The 20,602-nt window shown below is 49.7% G+C and overlaps 1 protein-coding gene across 2 annotated transcripts in view; it reads right to left on the reverse strand.

Annotated features, from left to right (window-relative positions):
• Positions 1-20,602, reverse strand: part of SIPA1L3 (signal induced proliferation associated 1 like 3) — a 290,990-nt gene that overhangs the window by 106,587 nt on the left and 163,801 nt on the right. For both annotated transcript variants that reach the window (XM_030822249.1, XM_030822250.1), the window contains exons 3-5: positions 17,460-19,291; positions 11,711-11,841; positions 400-588 (exon numbers count right to left, since the gene is read on the reverse strand). In XM_030822249.1, the coding sequence (XP_030678109.1) occupies positions 400-588; positions 11,711-11,841; positions 17,460-18,981 (1,842 nt within the window). In that variant the 5' untranslated portion in view covers positions 18,982-19,291. The remainder of the gene's footprint in view (positions 1-399; positions 589-11,710; positions 11,842-17,459; positions 19,292-20,602) is intronic.

Consider the following 20,602-nt stretch of genomic DNA (forward strand, 5'->3'; position numbering starts at 1 on the left):
TCCTGTGACCAGGGTCAGCTTGCTGGGGTCTGCACATGGCTGTAATTCTAACAGACTGGGAGCTGTGGGAGAGGCAAGAGAAGCAGAGGGAGCCAGTGTGCGGAGCGGGGAGGAAAGACATACTAACCCCCCACTACAGACACATATACGCATGCACACATGGGGACCTAGCAGCTATCTCACCCCCAGACGATCTCCCTCCTTTAGGAGACCCAGTTACATTCCTGCTCTTGGCACCACTAGAATTTGATTCGAATCCCTCCTTTTGCTGAAACCAGCTTAAGTAGATTTCTGTTACTTGCAAAGAAAAAAGAAAGTGACCAAGATAGAAAAAGCTACCAGGAGTGGGGTTGCAAGGTACTGCCCCAGCAGCCCCCCCACCTCCAGCCCCTGACTCACCCCTTGCTCATCGAGCTTCAGCAGTTGCTCCGTCACCTTGGGGGTGTTGAGGGCCAGCCGCAGGCAGTGGATGTTGAGCTCGGGGATGACGTACTCCAGGGCATCCTTCAAGGGCAGGCCCCGCCCGGTCCCATGCTTGGTGGCTGTGGGCGTAGCATCTTCCAGGATGGAGCCCCGCAGGGTGATGAGCTACTCAAGGGAGAGAAGGGAAGGTTAGCGGGCTCTTGAGACCTAAAAAGGGATGAGAGCATATGAGAGATACCTTGTTTTGAAAGAGACATGTGTGATGATTGGAAGTTTGTGCTCTAAGGTCAGAAAGTCCTAAGTCTGAGCCAGAACTTGAACCTGCTGCCTCCTAGCTGTGTGGTCTTGACCAAGTGACTTCGTATCTCTGAGCCTCAGCTTGCTCTTTTGTGAAATGGGTATAGGATGGTATCGTAACCTTGAAGGGTGTTGGGAAAATTAAATGAGACAATAACATAAGCTACCTTTATTTGTTCAACATATAGTGGCTGAGTGCCTCCTCTGAGGCACTGAGTCCTATTCTAGGTGCAATGAACAAAGACCCTTGTCCTTGTGGAGCTGACACTGGAATGGGGGAGATGAATTATGTAAGGCAGTAGGGAGTATAATGAAGAAAACAGGTCCTACCAGGGGGTGGGCTCTTGTCATTATTACAGTAACACTGTATTACGTACACATTACTGTAAATGCTCATGTAAAACACCCACCTGCCTTGAATACTGGCATCATCTTGGAGCTTGAACTGTGGCACTGGTTTCAGACCAGTTTCATTAAAAAAAAAAAAAAAAAAAAAAAAAAGCCAGGCATGGTGGCTCACACCTGTAATCCCAGCACTTTGGGGAGGCCAAGGTGGGCGGATCACTTGAGGTCAGGAGTTCGAGACCACCCTGGCCAACATGGTGAAACCCCATTTCTACTAAAAATATAAAAATTAGTCAGGCATGGTGGCATGCACCTGTAATCCCAGCTACTTGGGAGGCTGAGGCAGGAGAATCATTTGAACCCAGGAGGCAGAGGTTGCAGTGAGCCAAGATCTCACCACTGCACTCCAGCCTGGGCGACAGAGCAAGACTCAGTCAGAGAAAGAAATAAAAGAAAAGAAAGAAAAGAAAAGAAACAAAGGAGGGAGGGAGGGAGGGAAGGAAAGAGAAAAGAGGAGAAAAGAGAGAAGAGAAAAGAAAAAAGAAAAGAAAAGAAAAGGAAAGGAAAGAAAAGAAAAAAAAGACAAGACAAGACACCACCAGTGATTCTAATTTGGTTGGTCTGGGATGGGGCCAGACATGCATGTTTGTATACATGGCATATTTTTAATCCTTCTCAGGTGCTTCTGATGTGCAGTCAGGAACGTTTAGTCAATGCCAATCGCAGCCATCTCATTCCCATTCCCCAGATGTTGCTTCCCAAGTTTTTCCTATAGACAACCATGTGACCAATTCCAGGCAATGAGATGTGAGGACAATTGTGCTTGGTGAAGACTTCTGGGGAAGATTTGCCTCTAATAAAAGGAAAGCCCCCTTTGGGAGGCCAAGGCAGGTGGACCACTTGAGGCCAGGAGTTTGAGACCAGCCTGGCCAACATGGCAAAACCCTGTCTCCATTAAAAATACAAAAATTACTTGGGCCTGGTGGTGCATGCCTGTAATCCCAGCTACTCAGGAGGCTGCGGCAGGAGAATTGCTTGAACCTGGGAGGTGGAGGTTGCAGTAAGCCAAGATTGTGCCATTGCACTCCAGCCCCGGTGACAGAGCAGGACTGTCTCAAAAAAAAAAAAAAAAAAAGGAAAGCCCCTTTCCACCTGCCCATTTCTTTGTGTGATGGGCAGTGGTATGAGAATGAAGTGTTTGGAGCTGTGGCAGCCAGATTGCAATCATGAGGAAAGAGACAACAAAAAGTCACAGAAGTTAATCCTTGCAGCTGCCTACGTCCAGACTTATTAGATGATTAAAATAACCTTCCTTTGTTTTAGCTATTGGTAGTCAGGTTTTCTACTGCTTTGCAGCCAAAGAAATGTCTAACTTATATACCTTAATAACAAGTCACATTTATGAAGGTGCAGTTCACTGTGCTGTGCTCCAGGTACTACAGTAATAACTGTATGTATAGGTCTGCTCAAGGGAGGTTTTATCTCTGATTTACAGAGAAGGAAATTGAAGTTCCAAGATATTACGTGCCTTATCCAAGGTCACCACAGCTGACAAAATGGCAACCAAGATTCCAAACCAGTCCTGACTTCTCCAAAGCTCGTGGTTTGTTTTGAGATATATATATTTGGTATGTGTACAGTGAGGTATAATCCAAATATATAAAGTATATAGGCCAGGCACAGTGGCTCACACCTGTAATCCCAGCACTTTGGGAGGCCGAGGTGGGCAGATCACCTGAGGTCAGGAGTTTGAGACCAGCCTGGCCAACATGGGTGAAACCCCGTCTCTACTAAAAATACAAAAATTAGCCGGGCGCGATGGCGCATGCCTGTAATCCCAGCTACTTGGGAGGCTGAGGCAGGAGAATCGCTTGAACCCAGGAGGCGGAGGGGTTGCAATGAGCTGAGATCGTGCCATTGCACTCCAGCCTAGGCAACAAGAGTGAAACTCCGTCTAAAAAAAAAAGTACATAACACATCGATGTGAGGCCAAAGAAAGTATCACAAAGCAAATAGCAGGGTAATCACTATCCAAATCAAGAAATGTATTTCCAGCACCCACAGCCCATTTGTACCCCTTTCTTTTTCACCAAAATTAACTCTATCCTGACTTTCAACACCATCATTTATTTATTTCTGTCTATTTTTGAACTTCAGGCAGTTTGTATTCTTTTATTCTTTTTTTCTTTTGAAGACGGGGTCTAACTCTGTTGCTCAGGCTGGAATGGAGTGGCACAATCACGGTTCACCGCAGCCTCGACCTCCTGGGCGCAAGAGATCCCCTGCCTCAGCCTCCTGAGTAGCTGGGACTATAGGCATGTGCCACCATGCCTGGCTAATTTTGTATATTTTTTGTAGAGACAGAGTCCCATTATGTTGCCCAGGCTGGTCTGCAACTTCTAGGCTCAAGTGATCCTCCTGCCTCGGCCTCGTGAAGTGCCAGGATTACAGGTGTGAGCCACTGCGCCCAGCCAGGCAGTTTGTATTCTTTTGTTATCTGGCTTCTTTGTCTGAATGCTACATATGTGAGACACAGCTATGCTGTTGCGAGAGGCTGGCGTTTTACTCCTTTTCACTGTTGATGAGCACCAGAACTGCTTCCAGTATTTGCCAACTGTGAATAGTGCTATTAGGAACCCTCACACAAGCACCTCAGTGCACACGAACACGTTTTCTTTTGGGTTTATACCTAGGATAGAAATTGCTAAATCACTAGGCATGCTAATCTTCAATTTTACTGAACTGCCAAATAGTTTTCCAAGTGGCTGTACCAATTTACACCCCACAAGCCCTGTCTGAGAGCTCCTGCTGCTCCACATCCTCACTAATACCAGCTCATGCTTTTAGCCACAGCATGCTGCTGGCCACCAGGTCTTGCCATGCACTGGACCAGCGCCACACCAAGAACGCACAAAGAAAAATCCCTCCCCAGGGGGCTTGTTACAAGCACCCAAAGTACACTTGGGGCTGTGGTTTAAAGACTAAGGAGGAGGCCAGCTGTGGTGGCTCACACCTCTAATCCCAGTACTTTGAGAGGTTGAGGCGGGCGGATCACCTGAGGTCAGGAGTTTGAGACCAGCCTGGCCAACGTGGTGAAACCCTGTCTCTACTAAAATAGAAAAATTAGCTGGGCATGATGGCTCATGTTTCTAATCCCAGTTACTCGGGAGGCTGAGGCAGCAGAATCACTTGAACTCAGGAGGCGGAGGTTGCGGTGAGCCGAGATTGTGCCACTGCACTCCAGCCTAGGCAACAGAGTGAGACTCCATCTCAACAACAACAACAACAACAACAACAACAAAAAGACTAAGGAGGATAAGTATTAACTGCAAAAACATGCTCGCCTAAGTCGACAAACACAGGAGGTGGCAAAAATAACATGTCATAACTTCGCCTCTAAGCACTCGGTCCACCCTCGCCAAACAGCACCTGGGCGAGAGGCATATGTGGAAGGAATAGAATGATCCCACTTCTGGCCCCGGTAATTAACAAACAAACAAATCTCTCTTATCACAAGCAGGGTAGTGTCCAAATGGATCATAAAAAGCAGTGATGTCAGGGGCTTTGCCCTGTCCATCTGGGTGGCCCTGGGGTTGTGGGTTTCAGTTAAGGCACCAACAGGATCAGTGTCTTTATATCCTATTGACACTGTCCCACAGTGCCCTCTGCTGGGAACGAGGGACAGCACGGACCAGAAATCTTCATTCTTCCTCCCTGGAGACCGGTGGCTTACAGTCGCATTTTGGCTCTGACCACTTCATCGGCGCGCACTACTTGAAATGCTCCTTCTGCACTGGGGACAGTAAGTGGGACACTGGCAGGTCACGAGTGGCCACCTCACTCTCCACCTGGTCACCCCCACCATCACCTCCCACCTGGACAGCAGCCTCCTCCAGGTCTCCCTGCCCCTGCCCTGTCCCCAGTCCATTCTTTCTACAGCTGCCTGAGTCAGATCACAGCCCTCCTCTGCTCAGAGCCTGAAAACATCTGGCATCAGCTCGTCGAGGGCAACAAATCAAGTGAGCTGTGAAAGGCACACAGTGCCACACGAGCAAGGAGTTCCAGCTGGTACAGGTTATCCCCACTCACTCCTGACTCAGATGCACTCCCCGCTTGACTCTGTGCTGGGCGGCAGGTGTACCCTTGAAGAACATTTCCTAGGAGGTTACTTAGGAGGTGGTCTGCCTGGGTTCGAATTCTAGCTTAGCTTCTCCCTAGCTGTGTGACTCTGGGCAAGTCACTTAATTTCCCTATTTCCTCATTGATAAAATGGGGATAAAAATGCCTGCCTCAAGGCATTGAAAGGATTCAAAAAGATCCATGTATAATGCTTAGCGCTGTATCTTGGGCATAGAGTGAGAGCTCAATGTGTGTTAACCATTATTATCTGTAGATGTGTGTTAAATGTTTATGTACAAAGCCACATGCATAGTTAATAGTTTTAAAAATTCTGTTTCTTTTTTATTTATTTTGTTTTTGGAGATGAAGTTTCACTCTTGTCGCTCAGGCTGGAATGCAATGGTGTGATCTTGGCTCACTGCAGCCTCTGCCTCCTGCGTTCAAGTGATTCTCCTGCCTCAGCCTCCTGGATAGCTGGGATTACAGGTGTGTGCCACCATGCCCAGCTAATTTTTGTATTTTTAGTAGAGATGGAATTTTGTCATGTTGCCCAGGCTGGTCTCGAACCCCTGACCTGTGTAGGCCCCCCAAAGTGCTGGGATTACAGGCGTGAGCTACCATGCCTGGCAATTAATTTATTTTTAATAGAGATGGGGTCTCGCTATGTTGTCCAGGTTGGTCTCAAACTCCTGGGCTCAAGCAATCTTCCCACCTCAGCTTCCCAAAGTGCTGGGATTACAGGTGTGAGCCACTGCACCTAGCTGAGTTTTAAATTTTTTTAACCTTAAGCAGGAAGCTACATTTTTTGCTTTTCCCCCTACTTAACAATATGCTTTGGAGATTGTTCATTTAAACATACACATGGCCAGGTGCAGTGGCTCATGCCTGTAATCTCGGCATTTTGGGAGGCCAAAGGAGGAGGGCCACCTGAGCCCAGGAGTTCAAGACCAGCCGGGGCAACATAGTGAGATTCTGTCTCTAAAAATAAAACAAAATTATTAATCAGGCATGGTGGTGCATGCCTGTGGTCTCAGCTACTTGGGAGGCTGAGGCAGGAGGATGGCTTGAGCCCAGGAATTTGAGGCTGCAGTGAGCTATGACTGCACTATTGCACTTCAGCCCGGGGGACAGAGTGAGACCCTGTCTCAAAAATAAATAAGCAAACACACACAGACACACACACAATCAGATGTACCTATTGAACAAAAACGGGGTCACACTTGCTTTTTTCACTTAATGAAACTTTCCTTTTTCTACTTTGCATACTTATGTATTGTCTAAGTTCTTAACAATAAACGTTTGGTACTTTGTAAATAACAAAGAAAAACCAATAAAATAAAAATCCAAATCTCTAACCCTATCAGAACTAAAGTCTGTCAAAAACTCACGTGTTCTAGGCCAATGAGAACCACTGGGGCTGGGGGGACGCCACACAGTTCCTGGCTGGTTGCCATCCCCACTCCCTCCCCAGTGTCCTGGGTGAGACAGTGCCAGAGAAGGGACTTGAGACAGGGCAGCCCTGGCCTGGCGCTCATCCTGTCCAGGCTCTCTGGGGTTTGGACGCTGTGCCAAAGCCCAGCTCCAAGTCTGTTCCTGCCTCGGTGGGGAGCCTGGCACTGCCAATGCTCGTATCCCATCTGCTGGGAGATGCGGGTCCACTCAAGACTGTCTGCTTGGCGGCCCGGGGGCGGCCATCTGGGGCAGGCCGGCTGGCTTGGAAGGCAGCCCAGACCTCTCGCTCTTTCCCCTATGTGCTGGTTTACAGGACCCCAAGGCATGTGTATGTGGATATGAGAAGGACAGAACCCCATCCGTGAGCTCAACCCATGCTTCCCAGGATGGGGCTCTGACCTCCCGGGAAAGAACATCGGCTGCAACAGTGGTGCCGATCATAATCACTTCCCGTCAAGTGTCAGGCCCAGCACTGCCTGCTTGATAGGTGCAACCTCACCGAGCCCACAACACAGTTCTGTAAGCCGAGAATTTCCAAGGGGGAAACTGAGGCTCCGAGAGGAAAGGAGCCATGTGCCCAAGGTTCTAGAACTGCTGAGTGGTCAAACTAGGACTCACAGGAGGTCTCCAACCCACGGAGCATGGCTCTGCCTCAGGACCTCTGCACTGGCTGTTCGCTCTGCCTGGAATGCTCTTCTTCCAGTTGTCCACACAGCTCCCTCTACCCTCCTCTAGGTTTACTCCAATGTTACCTTCCCAGTGATGCCTCCCTTGACCTTCCTGTTAAAAATCTAAGCACCTGGGCCGGGCGCGGTGGCTCATGCCTGTAATCCCAGCACTTTGGGAGGCCGAGGCAGGTAGATCATGAGGTCAGGAGATCGAGACCATCCTGGCTAACACAGTGAAACCCCATCTCTACTAAAAATATAAAAAATTAGCCGGGCATGGTGGCAGGCGCCTGTAGTCCCAGCTACTCGGGAGGCTGAGGCAGGAGAATGGCGTGAACCTGGGAGGCGGGGCTTGCAGTGAGCAGAGATCGTGCCACTGCACTCCAGCCTGGGGAACAAAGCTAGACTCCGTCTCAAAAAAAAAAAAAAAAAAAAATCTAAGCACCTGCCACACTCATCATTCCTCCTTGCTTTGTTCCCCACCTTGTCACCATGGGAAGCACCTACAGTGTAATTTGCTAAGGTGTTCTGCATCCTGCTGTCTCCCCCTCAAAGACCCAGTCTCACGAGCATCTTTGCTGCCTTGTTTGCTACGGTACCCTCCATGCCCAGCATACAGCTGGGACAGGGGAACACTGAGCAAATGTCTGTGGAATGGATGGATCCCAGGCCTGTGGCTGTGAGACTCAAAGGGTCCCTGTGCTGTCATCAGGGATGGATCAGAGTCCCCCACGGCTAGTTTTGTAGGTGCTGGGGGTCGGAAGTGGACGGGAGCAGGTACACACTGGGAATGGCATCAAGCCAGTTTCAAACTTAGTGAACAGGAAATCACAGCAAAAAATTATATAACCCAGTATCCATGTACTAAAGTCTCATGACTCTCAGTATGTGTGACTTAAATATTATACTTTAAGTTCTAGGGTACAACGTGCACAACGTGCAGGTTTGTTCCATAGGTATTACATGTGCCATGTTGGTTTGCTGCACCCATTAACTTGTCATTTACATTAGGTATTTCTCCTAATGCTATAGTCTGGTATTTTTTATTTTTTAGAGACACAGGTCTCAGTATGGTGCCTAGGCTGGTCTTGAACTCCAGGCTTCAAGCAATCCTTCCGTCTTAACCTCCCACCCCAAAATGCTGGGATTACAGGTGTGAGCCACCATGCCTGCCTATATATTGTATTTTCTCTTTTTTTTCTGAGACGGAGTCTCACTGTGTCACCCAGCCTGGAGTGCAATGGAGTGATCTTGGCTCACTGCAACCTCCACCTCTCAGGTTCAAGTGATTCTCCTGCCTCAGCCTCCTGAGAAGCTGGGATTACAGGCACCTGCTACCATGCCTAGGTAATTTTTTTTGTATTTGTAATAGAGACAGGGTTTCGCCATGTTGGCCAGTCTGGTCTCGAACTCCTGACCTCGGGTGATCCACCTGCCTCAGCCTCCCAAAGTGCTGGGATTACAGACGTGAGCCTCCACGCCTGGCCTATTATATTTTCATTACGAACAAAAACACAAACGCTAGCACTGAGTTGGTTGAGCTCCTAACTCATGAGTGGGTCCAGTGTGCAGTCTAAGCTGACTTAGTCAAACCCCACAGGCAGCGAGTGCGGCGACCAGAACACAGGCAGGCACCCTGCCCTGCCACTCCCTGGAGGGTGCTTTGGGCAAGTCTCTTAACCTCTCTGTGCCTGTTCTGTCATCTGTAAATGAGGACAACAGTGTCTTCATCCTAGAATCGTGATGAGATTTAAGTGAGTTAATATATATAAAAGGTATAGAATATTGCCTGACACACAGTATAAAGGAGATTTGCAGTAATAATAGCCTTCATAATAAATATTTTATGTATATATGTGTGTATGTATATATTTTTGAGACCGAGTCTCACTCCGTCACCCAGGCTGGAGTGCAGTGGTGCGATCTTGGCTCACTACAACCTCTACCTCCTGGGTTCAAGATTCTCATGCCTCAGCCTCCCAAGCAGCTAAGACTATAAGTGTGCACTAATATACCCAGCTAATTTTTGTGTTTTTAGTAGAGACAGGGTTTTACCATATTGGCCAGGCTGGTCTCGAACTCCAGGGCTCAAGGGACCCACCTGCCTTGGCCTCCCAAAGTGCTGGGATTACAGGTGTGAGCCACTGCACCCGGCCTATTTATAAGTATATGACTGTAGGCGCCATTTCACCCAGCAGTTGCCCATATGTCCTAAAACAGCCAGATGCAGTGTGAGCTGTCACCTCTCATTCTGCTCTGGTGCTCATCTGGCCAGAAACATGGGTAGAGGGAGGAGAGGGCTGGGGAGACAGAGGCTGGTGACCACCTGTGGTTTGGGGCACATGGTTTTAGGGCTGCCTCTTCCTGGCTACTGCAATGCCTCCGCGCCATCCCATTCCCCCAACTCAGTGGGAAGGTCTTGGTCAGGGGATGGGGCGAGGGCACTCCGAGCTGCATCTGCCAGCCTGGATGAGGTCCAGGACTTGGCTGGCCCCACAATCAAAGTCCTTGGCAGCCTCAGCCTGCTAGGCTTCCACGTCTGGGCAAAGGCCAGGCCCAAGGGGCTGGGGCAATGCAGGCTGAGGGAGACCCATTCTGGAGGGCCTGCCTAGTTGTCGAATGCCCGTTTTCTGAAAAGTCTTCCTTATTTGGGTCTTCTGGACCTCTCTGTCATTTCTGCTTGCCTGGGTCCCCTCTTTTTGCTGAGGATCTGCCCTGCCTCCTCCTCCAGGGAGCTCTGGTGGAACTGTCAATCACAATGCCTGGCCCTGCCCCCTGGACCCAGGGTGGGTAACACATGCTAGACCTGGCAGTTTCCTCTACCACCCCTGATCACAGCGACTGGCTCAGGACTTGGGCTTGTGATCTAAAGCAGAGCCAGAGTTCCTCCCAGATAAATCAGTGTAAGCCTTTTTTTTTTTTTTTTTTTTTGAGATAGAGTTTTGCGTTTGTCACCTAGGCTGGAGTACAATGGCGTGATCTCAGCTCACTGCAACCTCCGCCTCCCGGGTTCAAGCAATTCTCCTGTCTCAGCCTCCTGAGTAGCTGAGATTACAGGCACCTGTCACCACGCCCAGCTAATTTTTGTATTTTTAGTAGAGACAGGGTTTTACCATGTTTGCTAGGCTGGTCTCGAACTCCTGACCTCAGGTGATCTGCCTACCTCGGCTTCCCAAAGCGCTGGGATTACAGGTGTGAGCCACCGCACCTGGCCAGTCTGAGCCTTTTGGATGAGAAGGTGCAAAGATGTAGATTTGCGCAGCCCATCTCCATTTTCCCATGACATGGTGAGAGCTTGTTAGTGGCAGAAGAAAATGACATTCGCGATGCGAAAAACAGAACCAAGCAGAGAGCTAAAGAAGCAGAGTTCTGGCGACTACATTTGAGTCTCTAAGTCCAGCTATGCCTGAAGCTTGCCCTACCCCTAGATTTGCAGTTACATGAACCAGTGAATGTTATTTCTGACTTAAGCAAGTTAGAAATAGATTTCTGTCACTTACAATTTAGAGTCCTAATAGAGCATGGGTGCCCCAACAGGCCTTCCCCACTAGCCACAGCTGACATTTAATCCAGGGGAAGGCCTCCAGCCAGGACCATGGGCTTCTCTACTGAGAATGGAAAGTGACACATTGGAAGTACCTTGAGCTGATTGGCATAACAGCAGTGCCTGTGGTTGAGAGTCCCCAGTTCCTGTCCTGCCTGAGGCTTGTTGCCTTAATTCTTTCCATTATGTAGGACATCTCATGATCCTAAAATGATCCCTTATCTTCCCTTTTATTTCTTATGCTTATTAGAGTTAATCTCTTGCAAACAGGTTTTGTAATGTTGGGCTCTGAAGTCAGACACCCTGGACTGAAATCTTGGTCTGGCCACTGATTCATTGATCCTATAGAAATCATTTAATTTCTTTCTTTTTTTTTTTTTTTTTTTTTGAGACAGAGTCTCACTCTGTCACCCAGGCTGGCAGGCTGGAGTGCAGTGGCATAATCTCAGCTCACTGCAGCCTCTGCCTCCCAGGTTCAAGCAATTCACCTGGCTCAGTCTCCCCAATCGCTGGGATTATAGGCACGTGCTACCACACCTGGCTAATTTGTATTTTTGGTAGAGATGGGGTTTCGCCATGTTGGTCAGGCTGGTCTTGAACTCCTGACCTCAAGTGAGCCAACTGCCAAGCTTCCCAAAGTGCTGGGATTACAGGCGTGAGCCACCTTGCCTGGCCAGAAGTCATTTAAATTCTGAGTCTTAGTTTCCTCCTCTGTGAGATGGAGAGACTAACAGGATTGCTCTCCCGGAGTTGTTGGGAGGATTCCATGAGATAAAGCCGGGGAAGCGTTTGCCCCAAGAACCTGGCTCGAGATGCGAGTGGCTATGATATCTTTAATAAGAACGAGAGTGATGGGACCTACCTCGCGGGTCCGGAAGATGATCCTGTACTGGTACTGAGGTCCGTGCTCCTTGTGGTCTTCCAGCTTCTCCCGCTTAATGCTCACAGCCACTGGCCCCAGCTTCTCATCCACGCCGAAGTAATTGGCATGTTCTAAGAAGGAAGAGCAGGCGAGTTCAGGCTCAGCTGTCTGGGAAGGAGGGGCCCTGATGCCCAGCAGGCCTGCAGATAGGGTGACCAGGCAGTGTCCTGTGCAATCTGTGGGATGCTGGTCACGCAAACCTCATGCCTGGTCACAGACACCCACAGTAGAGAAACTGTAAGAGGCAAAAGCCCACCTTACTGTACCACCTCTGCCAAGCCACAGAACTTTTCTGAGCCTCAGCGCTCTCATCTGAGAAAACGGGACCTTGATGCCACCCACAATTCAGAGAGCTGATGTGAAGGCAAAATGAAGCCACAAATATGAAACACTTAGTACAGTGCATGGCATGCTATCAACCCAGCATCACTGTGATTAATCCCGTGTTTGCAAATGGTTCACTTAGTTTAACTACTGATTAGCCCTTGTGAAACTGTTGAGTAAGATTCTAGTCTAGAGAGCCTCCTCACATCTGGGCTCTGCCCCTTAATAGATGTCTGGCCCCAGCCAAGTTGCTAGATAGCATTTTCAGCCGTAAAGTTAAGTTAAAGGTGGACCCAGCCTTCGGCACCGTGCCAGGCACGTAGTACGCACATGGTGAGTGTTGGCAATGACCAGCCCCAGTTGTTGGCGCCTGTCAGGGACCATGATAGGGGCCTCTAGGCATCGCCTTTATCTCACCATGTTTCTTTACCTAGGTAACTTCAACACTGCTTTTTTTTTTTTTTTTTGAGACTGTTGCCCAGGCTGGAGGGCAGTGGCGCGATCTCGGCTCACTGCAACCTCTGCCTCCTGGGTTCACGCCATTCTCCTGCCTCAGCCTCCCAAGTAGCTGGGACTACAGGCGCCCGCCACCGCGCCCGGCTAATTTTTTATATTTTTAGTAGAGACGGGGTTTCACCGTGTTAGCCATGATAGTCTCAATCTCCTGACCTTGTGATCTGCCCGCCTCAGCCTCCCAAAGTGCTGGGATTACAGGCGTGAGCCACCGTGCCCGGCCAACACTGCTCTTTTTTCCCTTAGGGTAACAGAGGCTTTAGCCAGTCATGGGGCACGCCTCCTGCTCCCTCCTCTACCTGACAGCTGCCTCCTCTTTTTTTCTAAAACATGCTATCTTATAACCCTTCCAGGCAAATAGTTCTTCCCGATGTATAACCCAAGTATCTCATGCTTGTGTGGGTATCCGCCAGCAGTCTGTCTTGATCCAAGTCCACAAAGTTAGCATCTATCCACCACTGGAAATTGTATTGGTACACTGAATGTTTAACTGATGGTTTTTGTTCTCATGAGATGCTCTTGGCAAATCAAAGGCTAATCTAGGGGCAAAATACTGTGTGTTAATTAATGGCCCCGATCAGAATAGCATCTGCAAGGGGGTTCAACAATCTCCAGCTGATCAGAGAATGGAACAAACATTGTATGCTACAGATCACAGATACCAGCTTATTCCTGAAGCAGCTACAGGGGTTGTTGCTTTTCCCATCAATGCATATCTAGCTCCTTGCAAATCCTAGCATATAGCAGGCACTCAATAAACACTGACCAATGATTAATTTATTTACTAGCTTTGACAAAGATTTTTTGCTTGGCCAAACTTTAGTCAGGCTTTGGAATCTTCTCCTAGGCCCATCTGCGCACCTCCTTGTAAAATCCAGTTTTAACAAAGAACCCTGTGCTAAGTCAGTTTAGCAAGAACCCTGCCCCCCAACCTTATCCTCAAGATCTGGACATCTTCAACATCTGATCAAGCTCTTCATCTTCCACCATCCAAAGGTGATGTCTGATCATCCTGGCGTGTCATCAGCAAGATTAGGTTGGTTTAGCCAGAATCTTCCTTACCTCTGACATTTCTTCTTAGTAGTCTCTTCCATGCACTGAGCCCCACCCTGCTTCTTGGCTATAAATTCCCACTTGACTACGCTGTATTCAGAGTTAAGCCCAACCTCTCTTCCCTACTGCCAGACTCCACTACAGTGGTCCCTATGCTTACTGTGATGGTTCTGAATAAATTCTTTACTGTGCTTTAACAAACATTATTGAACAGTTTTTGTTTTTTGAGACAGGGTATTGCTCTGTCACTCAGGCTGGAGTGCAGTGGTGCAATCATGGCTCACTGCAACCTCTGCCTCTAGGGCTGAAGCGATCCTCCCACCTCAGTCTCCACAACAGTTGGGACTACAGACACGCACCGCCACACCTGGCTAAATTTTTAACTTTTTTCTGAGGTCTCCCTATGTTGCCCAGGCTGGTCTCTAACTCCTGGGGGCAAGTAATCATCCTACCTCGGCCTCCGAAAGTGCTGGAATTACACTTTCAGGGAGCCCTTGTGCTTGGCCAGAACATTTTTTTCTTTAACAGCTTTCAGGGCTACAAATAAATTTTTAAAAAGAAAATGGTTTTTTTTTTTTTTTTTAAAGCTCCATTATGAGTACTTCCTACCTGCCTAACAAAGAACTAAGTATTTCAATGTATAATCTTATTTGATCTTTATTCGATCCACATTCCTTTCATGTACATATTTGTACGTGTAGTTTGAAAAGAATGTGTTCTTTGTTGGTTAGGTACAAAGTTAATACATATACAGTGTAAAATCAAGTTTTCATTAGGTTATCTAAATCCTCTAAATCCTTATTTTTCAGCTACTAGATTCTGTCAACTTCAGAGAGATAATCTGTGCACTTCTCCCGCTATGGTTGTGAATTTTTCCACTTCTCCTCAGAGCGTTTTTTTTTGTTTTGTTCTGGTTGAGGGGACAGAGTCTCACTCTGTCGCCTAGGCTGGATTGCGATGGTGCGATCTTGGCTCACTGCGACCTCTGCCTCCCGGCTTCAAGTGATTCTCCTGCCTCAGCCTCCCAAGTAGCTGGGATTACAGGCACCCGCCACCATGCCCAGCTAATTTTTGTATTTTTTAGCAGAGACAGGGTCTCACCATGCTGGCCAGGCTGGTCTTGAACTCCTGACCTCACGTGATCTGCCTGCCTCGGGCCTCCCAAAGTGCTGGGATTACAGGCGTGAGCCGATGCGCTCAGCCAGCCTGATCCATTTTTTAAATCTATGTACCCCTAAACCAAGTTGCCAGGTATACAAAGGTTCACAACTACCAGAATTTCTTGGTGAACTTCAAGAAACATGAAATGGCCTTCTTAGTTCCTCTAAAAGGTGCTTTCAGCCTTTAAATCTATTTCATGTGATACTGACATTGGCTCATTGGCTTTTTCCTTGTAAGCAACTGTCTGGAACTTTTTTTTTTTTTTTTTGAGATGGAGTCTTGCTCTGTTGCCCAAGCTGGAGCGCAGTGGCACGATCTCGGCTCACTGCAAGCTCTGCCTCCTGGGTTCACGCCATTCTCCTGCCTCAGCCTCCCGAGTAGCTGGGACTACAGGCGCCCACCACCACGCCCAGCTAATTTTTTGTATTTTTAGTAGAGACGGGGTTTCATCGTGTTAGCCAGGATGGTCTCGATCTCCTGACCTTGTTATCCACCCGCCTCAGCCTCCCAAAGTGCTGGGATTACAAGCGTGAGCCACAGCGCCCGGCCTGGAACTTCTTTTTTATCCCTTTCTTTTCAATCTCTGTGTCATTTTGTTTGTGCATGTGATATTGATATAATCATCTTCATTTGTCACGCAGTCTGAAGGGTAAAACGTATCACGTGGATCAGCTATGGAACAGATACCCCAAACCGAGGGCTGTCTGACTCCAAGTTGGAGCTCTAGTGGCCTGTGGGATGACTTAACTGACATTTGTTATGTTTGATAAGGACATTACTTTAAATATTTTTAAAAACTAGTTGCTGTGAGCCGGGCGTGGTGGCTCACGCCTGTAATCCCAACACTTTGGGAGGTCGAGGTGGGTGGATCACCTGAGGTCAGGAGTTCGAGACCAGCCTGGCCAACATGGATAAACCCTGTCTCTACTAAAACTACAAAAATTAGCTGGGCATGATAGCGAGCGCCTGTAATCCCAGCTACTCAGGAGGCTGAGGCAGGAGAATCGCATGAACCCAGGAGGCAGAGGCTGCAGTGAGCTGAGATTGTGCCACTGCACTCCAGCCTGGGCGAGGTGAGAGCGAGACTGCCTCAAAAAATAAAATAAAATAAAATAAACAACAAAAAAACCTAGTTGCTGTGGAGTACTAGCTGCTAGTACTTCTTTTTTTTTTTTTTTTTTTTTTTTTTTAAGAAAAACCCTCTATTCTTGGAAAAGAAAAACTTTGTCTAGCTAAAAACCTACGTTTCCCAGCCTCTTTTGCACACAGGTGTGGCCACTAAGTGGAAGTAGTTGGACCGGGCTTCTGAGAAAGCTCTTTAACGCATTTATGCTGGAGGCTGCAATTTTTTGAATTTTTCCATGAGTAAAAATTCAGACCCTGGCAATGTCCTTGAGCAGTAGGCTATAACTCCGACATGCTTGGTGTTCCAATAATGAAACACTAGGCATAAGGGCATAAGGGGGTCGACTTGACAAGAGGTCTGCCTTTTTGTCCTTACCCTTTCCTCTTTTTCTCTGCCTGGAAACACAGATGTGATGCCTGGCACTCCAGCAGCCATCTTGGTGTGGGGCAGTGGGGGATCATGCCATGCACTAAGGCTGACATTCCACTGATGCTGAAGACTGACCATACCAGCCCTGGGCTGCTGAACTCTGGATTTCTTCACAGGAGAGTCCCTTCTATATTGTTTAAGCCTGTTACTAGCAGTTACAAGCAATTCTGAATTTTTTTTTTTTTTTTTTTTTTTTTTTGAGACAGAGTCTCACTCTGTCACCCAGGCTGGAGTGCAGTGGTATGATCTCGGCCCACTGCAACATCTGCCTCCTGGGTTCATTCTCCTACCTCTGCCTCCCAAGCAGCTGGGATTACAGCCACACGTCATCATGCCTGGTTAATTTTTTTGTATTTTTAATAGAGATGTGGTTTCACCATGTTGGCCAAGCTGGTCTTGAACTCCTGACTTCAAGTGATCCGCCTGCCTCAGCCTCCCAAAGTGCTGGGATTACAGGCGTGAGCCACCGCGCCTGGCAGTTCCAAGACTTTTGTATTCGCTGCTCTGTTCTGGGAATAGTGTCTGCAATTTGCACATGGTGCCTTCATTTTGGTACTGAAACCGCACCTGCCTTGGAGGCCCTCTCTGACCATCCCCCACTGAGATCTGCCCCCACCCCCTGACACTCCATTTCCTTCTTCCCCGCTTTACTCTTTTCCACTGCATTTAGCACCCTATAATCCCTTGTGTATTTTTCCTATTTATCCTGTTCTATGTTTGTGTTACCCATGAAAACATTAAGTGCTAGAAGACAGAATATTTGTTTTAAGCTGGTTGATACTACATCCCCAGGCTCTAGAGAATGCCTGGCACTGAGCTGTCCCAAGCTCATATGTGCTGAGTAAATGCAGAGCTGTGTCCTGTAGCTCACGGTTTATGGAGTGCTGCTGTGTCAGACACAGGGCTGAGGCCCAGGTGGCTCTGCTCACTGGATCCTCACAGCCCTCCAGAAGGGAGGTCTCTGTTCCTGCCACATTCTTAGTGCCAGAGCAGGGCCCGGCATGGAGTGAATGAATGAGTAGTGGGGGTCTCGGAGGCACGCCTCGGCCCACCCAACCTTCCCACCCACACGCCATCCGTCACCTTTGCCCACGAAGTAATCCTGGTAGTAGCGGGCGCCCAGGTCCACATGCTCAATGCTGTACTGCCGGGGCCGACTCTGCGTCCGCTGCTGCTCCTTGGACACTTCCAGCACTGAGATGCTGGCGTTGGTGCGGTAGGCGCTCAGGGCGGGCTCTGCCAGGTGGCCCTCGCCGCTGCTCGGGGAGCCCACGGAAGCCCGGGAGAAGCTCACGTTGCGCTCACACTCGCCTCCGATCTCATTACGGAAGTGCGGGCAGCTGAGCAGCAGGTCGTTGCTGTTGTCATCGCCGAGGTCCTGCTCCAAGTTCTCCTTGCAGTTTAGGTCCTCCGTGCTGGTGAAGGCCGGGTCCAGGCCTCCGAGGCTGTGGGCCCGCGAGGCCGTGAGGGAAGCCATGGTGGAGGCCGCGGAAGCGGCTGAAGCACCAGTGGTGGTATTCCTCCGCTGCGACACCGACACCCTGTTGGCAGCCGCCTCGTTGAGGTCGAACAGCATGCTCTGCACGTCGAAGTGGGCGAAGCTCTTCTGACACACCCACGGCCTGCTGGCTTCCGGGGGGCTCCGGCCCTCGTCGGCCTCCCCCGGGAAACGCCCAGCCTCCCCCTCGGGTTTGCTGCTCCTTAGCTTCCGAAAGATTGACGAGTCCACCGTGTCCCCGCCGCCGAGGCCCCGCGCAGGTTTCTTCCGGGCCTTCTCCTTCTCCTTCGTGGGCTGCAGCGGCAGGAGGCTGTCCTTGGCTGGCTGCCCGTTGCGGGAGTCCCCCTTGGCTCCGCCGCCGCCCTCCATGAGGTGTGGGCCAGGATCTGCCCGGAGGAGCTCGGTGAGGGCCTGGCAACCCCGGGCGTCGGGCTGCTCGCTGCGGAACTCGTTGAGGATGTCGAAGAAGCTCTGCGCGGGCATGCCCTGCACGTCGATGGATGAGGTGCTCCCATACTCGCGGAAGAGGGGCAGCGCCCCCGTGTGCCGAGACCCCCGCGGCTCCCCCGCGTCCTCCGCGTCACACTCGCTGAGGGTGATCTCGCTGCTGCTGCGGTGCCGAAGGGGGACGAAAGCCCTGCCGGGGGACCGGGGCCACCCGTCCTGGAACTCCACGTCTTTGGACCTTCTCCTGGAGAGTCGGTGGAAGGCTTTGGACCCTGAGGAAGCCGGGGTGCTGGTCGGGGGCTGTCCGTTCTGTATGCTCCTCATGGAATGGGCCATCTTGGTGGCCTTTGTGCCATCTGTGTCCTGGGAGGGGCTTGGGTTGCTGTGCTCTCTCAGGGCCTCCCGCTTGGGCGGCCAGTCGGCCACCCTTGCGCGCACGCCCATCTTGGGCATTGCAGGAGTGGTGGGGCTGGGGCGGGTGGTGGCGGTGGCGATGGCCGGGCTCTCGCCAAGAGGCTGGGACATGCTGCCATTCTGGGCCCAGAATCCCAAGGGAGCATAGTCCCCTGTGTGTGGCCCAGGGAGGACATCGCCTGCCCTGGCGCCACAGCTGGCTGCCAGGTCCACACCATCGCTGGGGATGGCCCGATAGGTGGTCATAGTCCACGGGCACTGGAGTGCTGCTGGCCCCGTACGCTGTGGTGTCACTCTATGGGGTCCCCCAGCCCTCAGCCATTGTTCAGGGCTGCCAGGCCCAGGATGAATGATGCTGGGCCCTGAAACCTGACAGGAAGGTTGTGAGCCTGTGGAGTCCAGTTCTCCACCATCGCTGTGCACAGCTGAGCCAGGACAACCTCAGGAGGCAGGTGCTGTCCTGGGGGCTCCAGACCGAGTGGCTCAGTAGCACAGAGCAGGCAGTAGCTGTGGTCGCCGGCCAGCTGGAGGCAGCAAGGATGTTGTCCTCGCCATGCTGAAATGGAAGAAAAGGAAAATGTGAGCTGCGATGGCCGTGTTATTGCTCCCAGAAAGTGGGACATGTGACTTTTCTTGACAGCCTTACTGATTAAAAAAACCTTTTTATTATGGAAATTTGCAAACATACTCAAAAGCAGAGAGGAGACTGAGTCACCCATCAGCTCCAACAACCATTAACTATTTCTCATTCCCATTTCATCTATTCACCCAGCCTTGTGACCTTCTTTGTTTGATAGAATGTTTTAGAGTAAACCCGAGACATCAGGTCATTTTTTTTTTTTTTTTTTTTTGAGACAGAGTCTCACTCTGTCACCCAGGCTGAAGTGCAGTGGCACGTGCTTGGCTCATTGCAACATCCACCTCGAAGGTTCAAATGATTCTCCTGCCTCAGCCTCCCAAGTAGCTGGAATTCCAGCATGCGCTACCATGCCCGGCTAATTTTTTCTATTTTTAGTAGAGACGGGGTTTCGTCATATTGGCCAGACTGGTCTTGAACTCCTGGCCTCAGGCAATCCCCGCCTGCCTCAGCCTCCCAAAGTGCTGGGATTACAGGCATGAGCCACCATTCCTGGCCAGACATCAGGTCATTTCACCCATAAATACTTTAGCTTGTATCTCTAGTAGATAAGGTTTTTTAAAAAAATCACTACAATAACATTATCATACTCATCTAAATTAACAAGAATTCTTTAATGTCATGCACTACCCTGCCTGCATTACATTTCCGGTCATTGTCTCGCAGGTGTCTTTTGTGAGCTGGTTTGTTCGAAATCATCCTCTGTTCATGCAGGTATTTTCTTAGGTCTCCTCTACTCTACAATGGCCACCTTCCTTTATTTTGATGCTCTTTACTTGTTGAAGGAAAGGGGTCACCTGTCCTGTGGATTTCCCCACTTTCAGGATCCCTGTGGTGCCACTTAACATGTTCCTCTGCCCCCTGTATTTCCTGTGAACTGTTGGCTTCATGCAGAGGCCAGACTATTGTCCATCTGCTCTGTTGTTTGCTCAGCTCAGCTACTCTGCCAGAAAGGAAGTGAAAATGACAGATGAGTCAACATGAGCACCAGTGGAGTTTGGGGAGGAAAGCCGCAGAAGGAATGTCTCTAGAAATCCATGTGGTTACTGCAGACTATGACTGGGTAAATCAGAGCCCATCACTGTTTCACTGAGATCTCCCCAGTGACTACTCACTGCATTAAAACACCATCCAAACTCCTTCCCCTGCTCCACAAGCCCCACAGGATCTAGCTTCGATGTCTCTCCCCATCCCTGACTAAGCTCTGATCATACTGGCCTTCTTTTCTGT

The sequence above is a fragment of the Nomascus leucogenys genome, chromosome 11 (assembly GCF_006542625.1).
Source record: "Nomascus leucogenys isolate Asia chromosome 11, Asia_NLE_v1, whole genome shotgun sequence".
NCBI classification, from domain to species: domain Eukaryota; kingdom Metazoa; phylum Chordata; class Mammalia; order Primates; family Hylobatidae; genus Nomascus; species Nomascus leucogenys.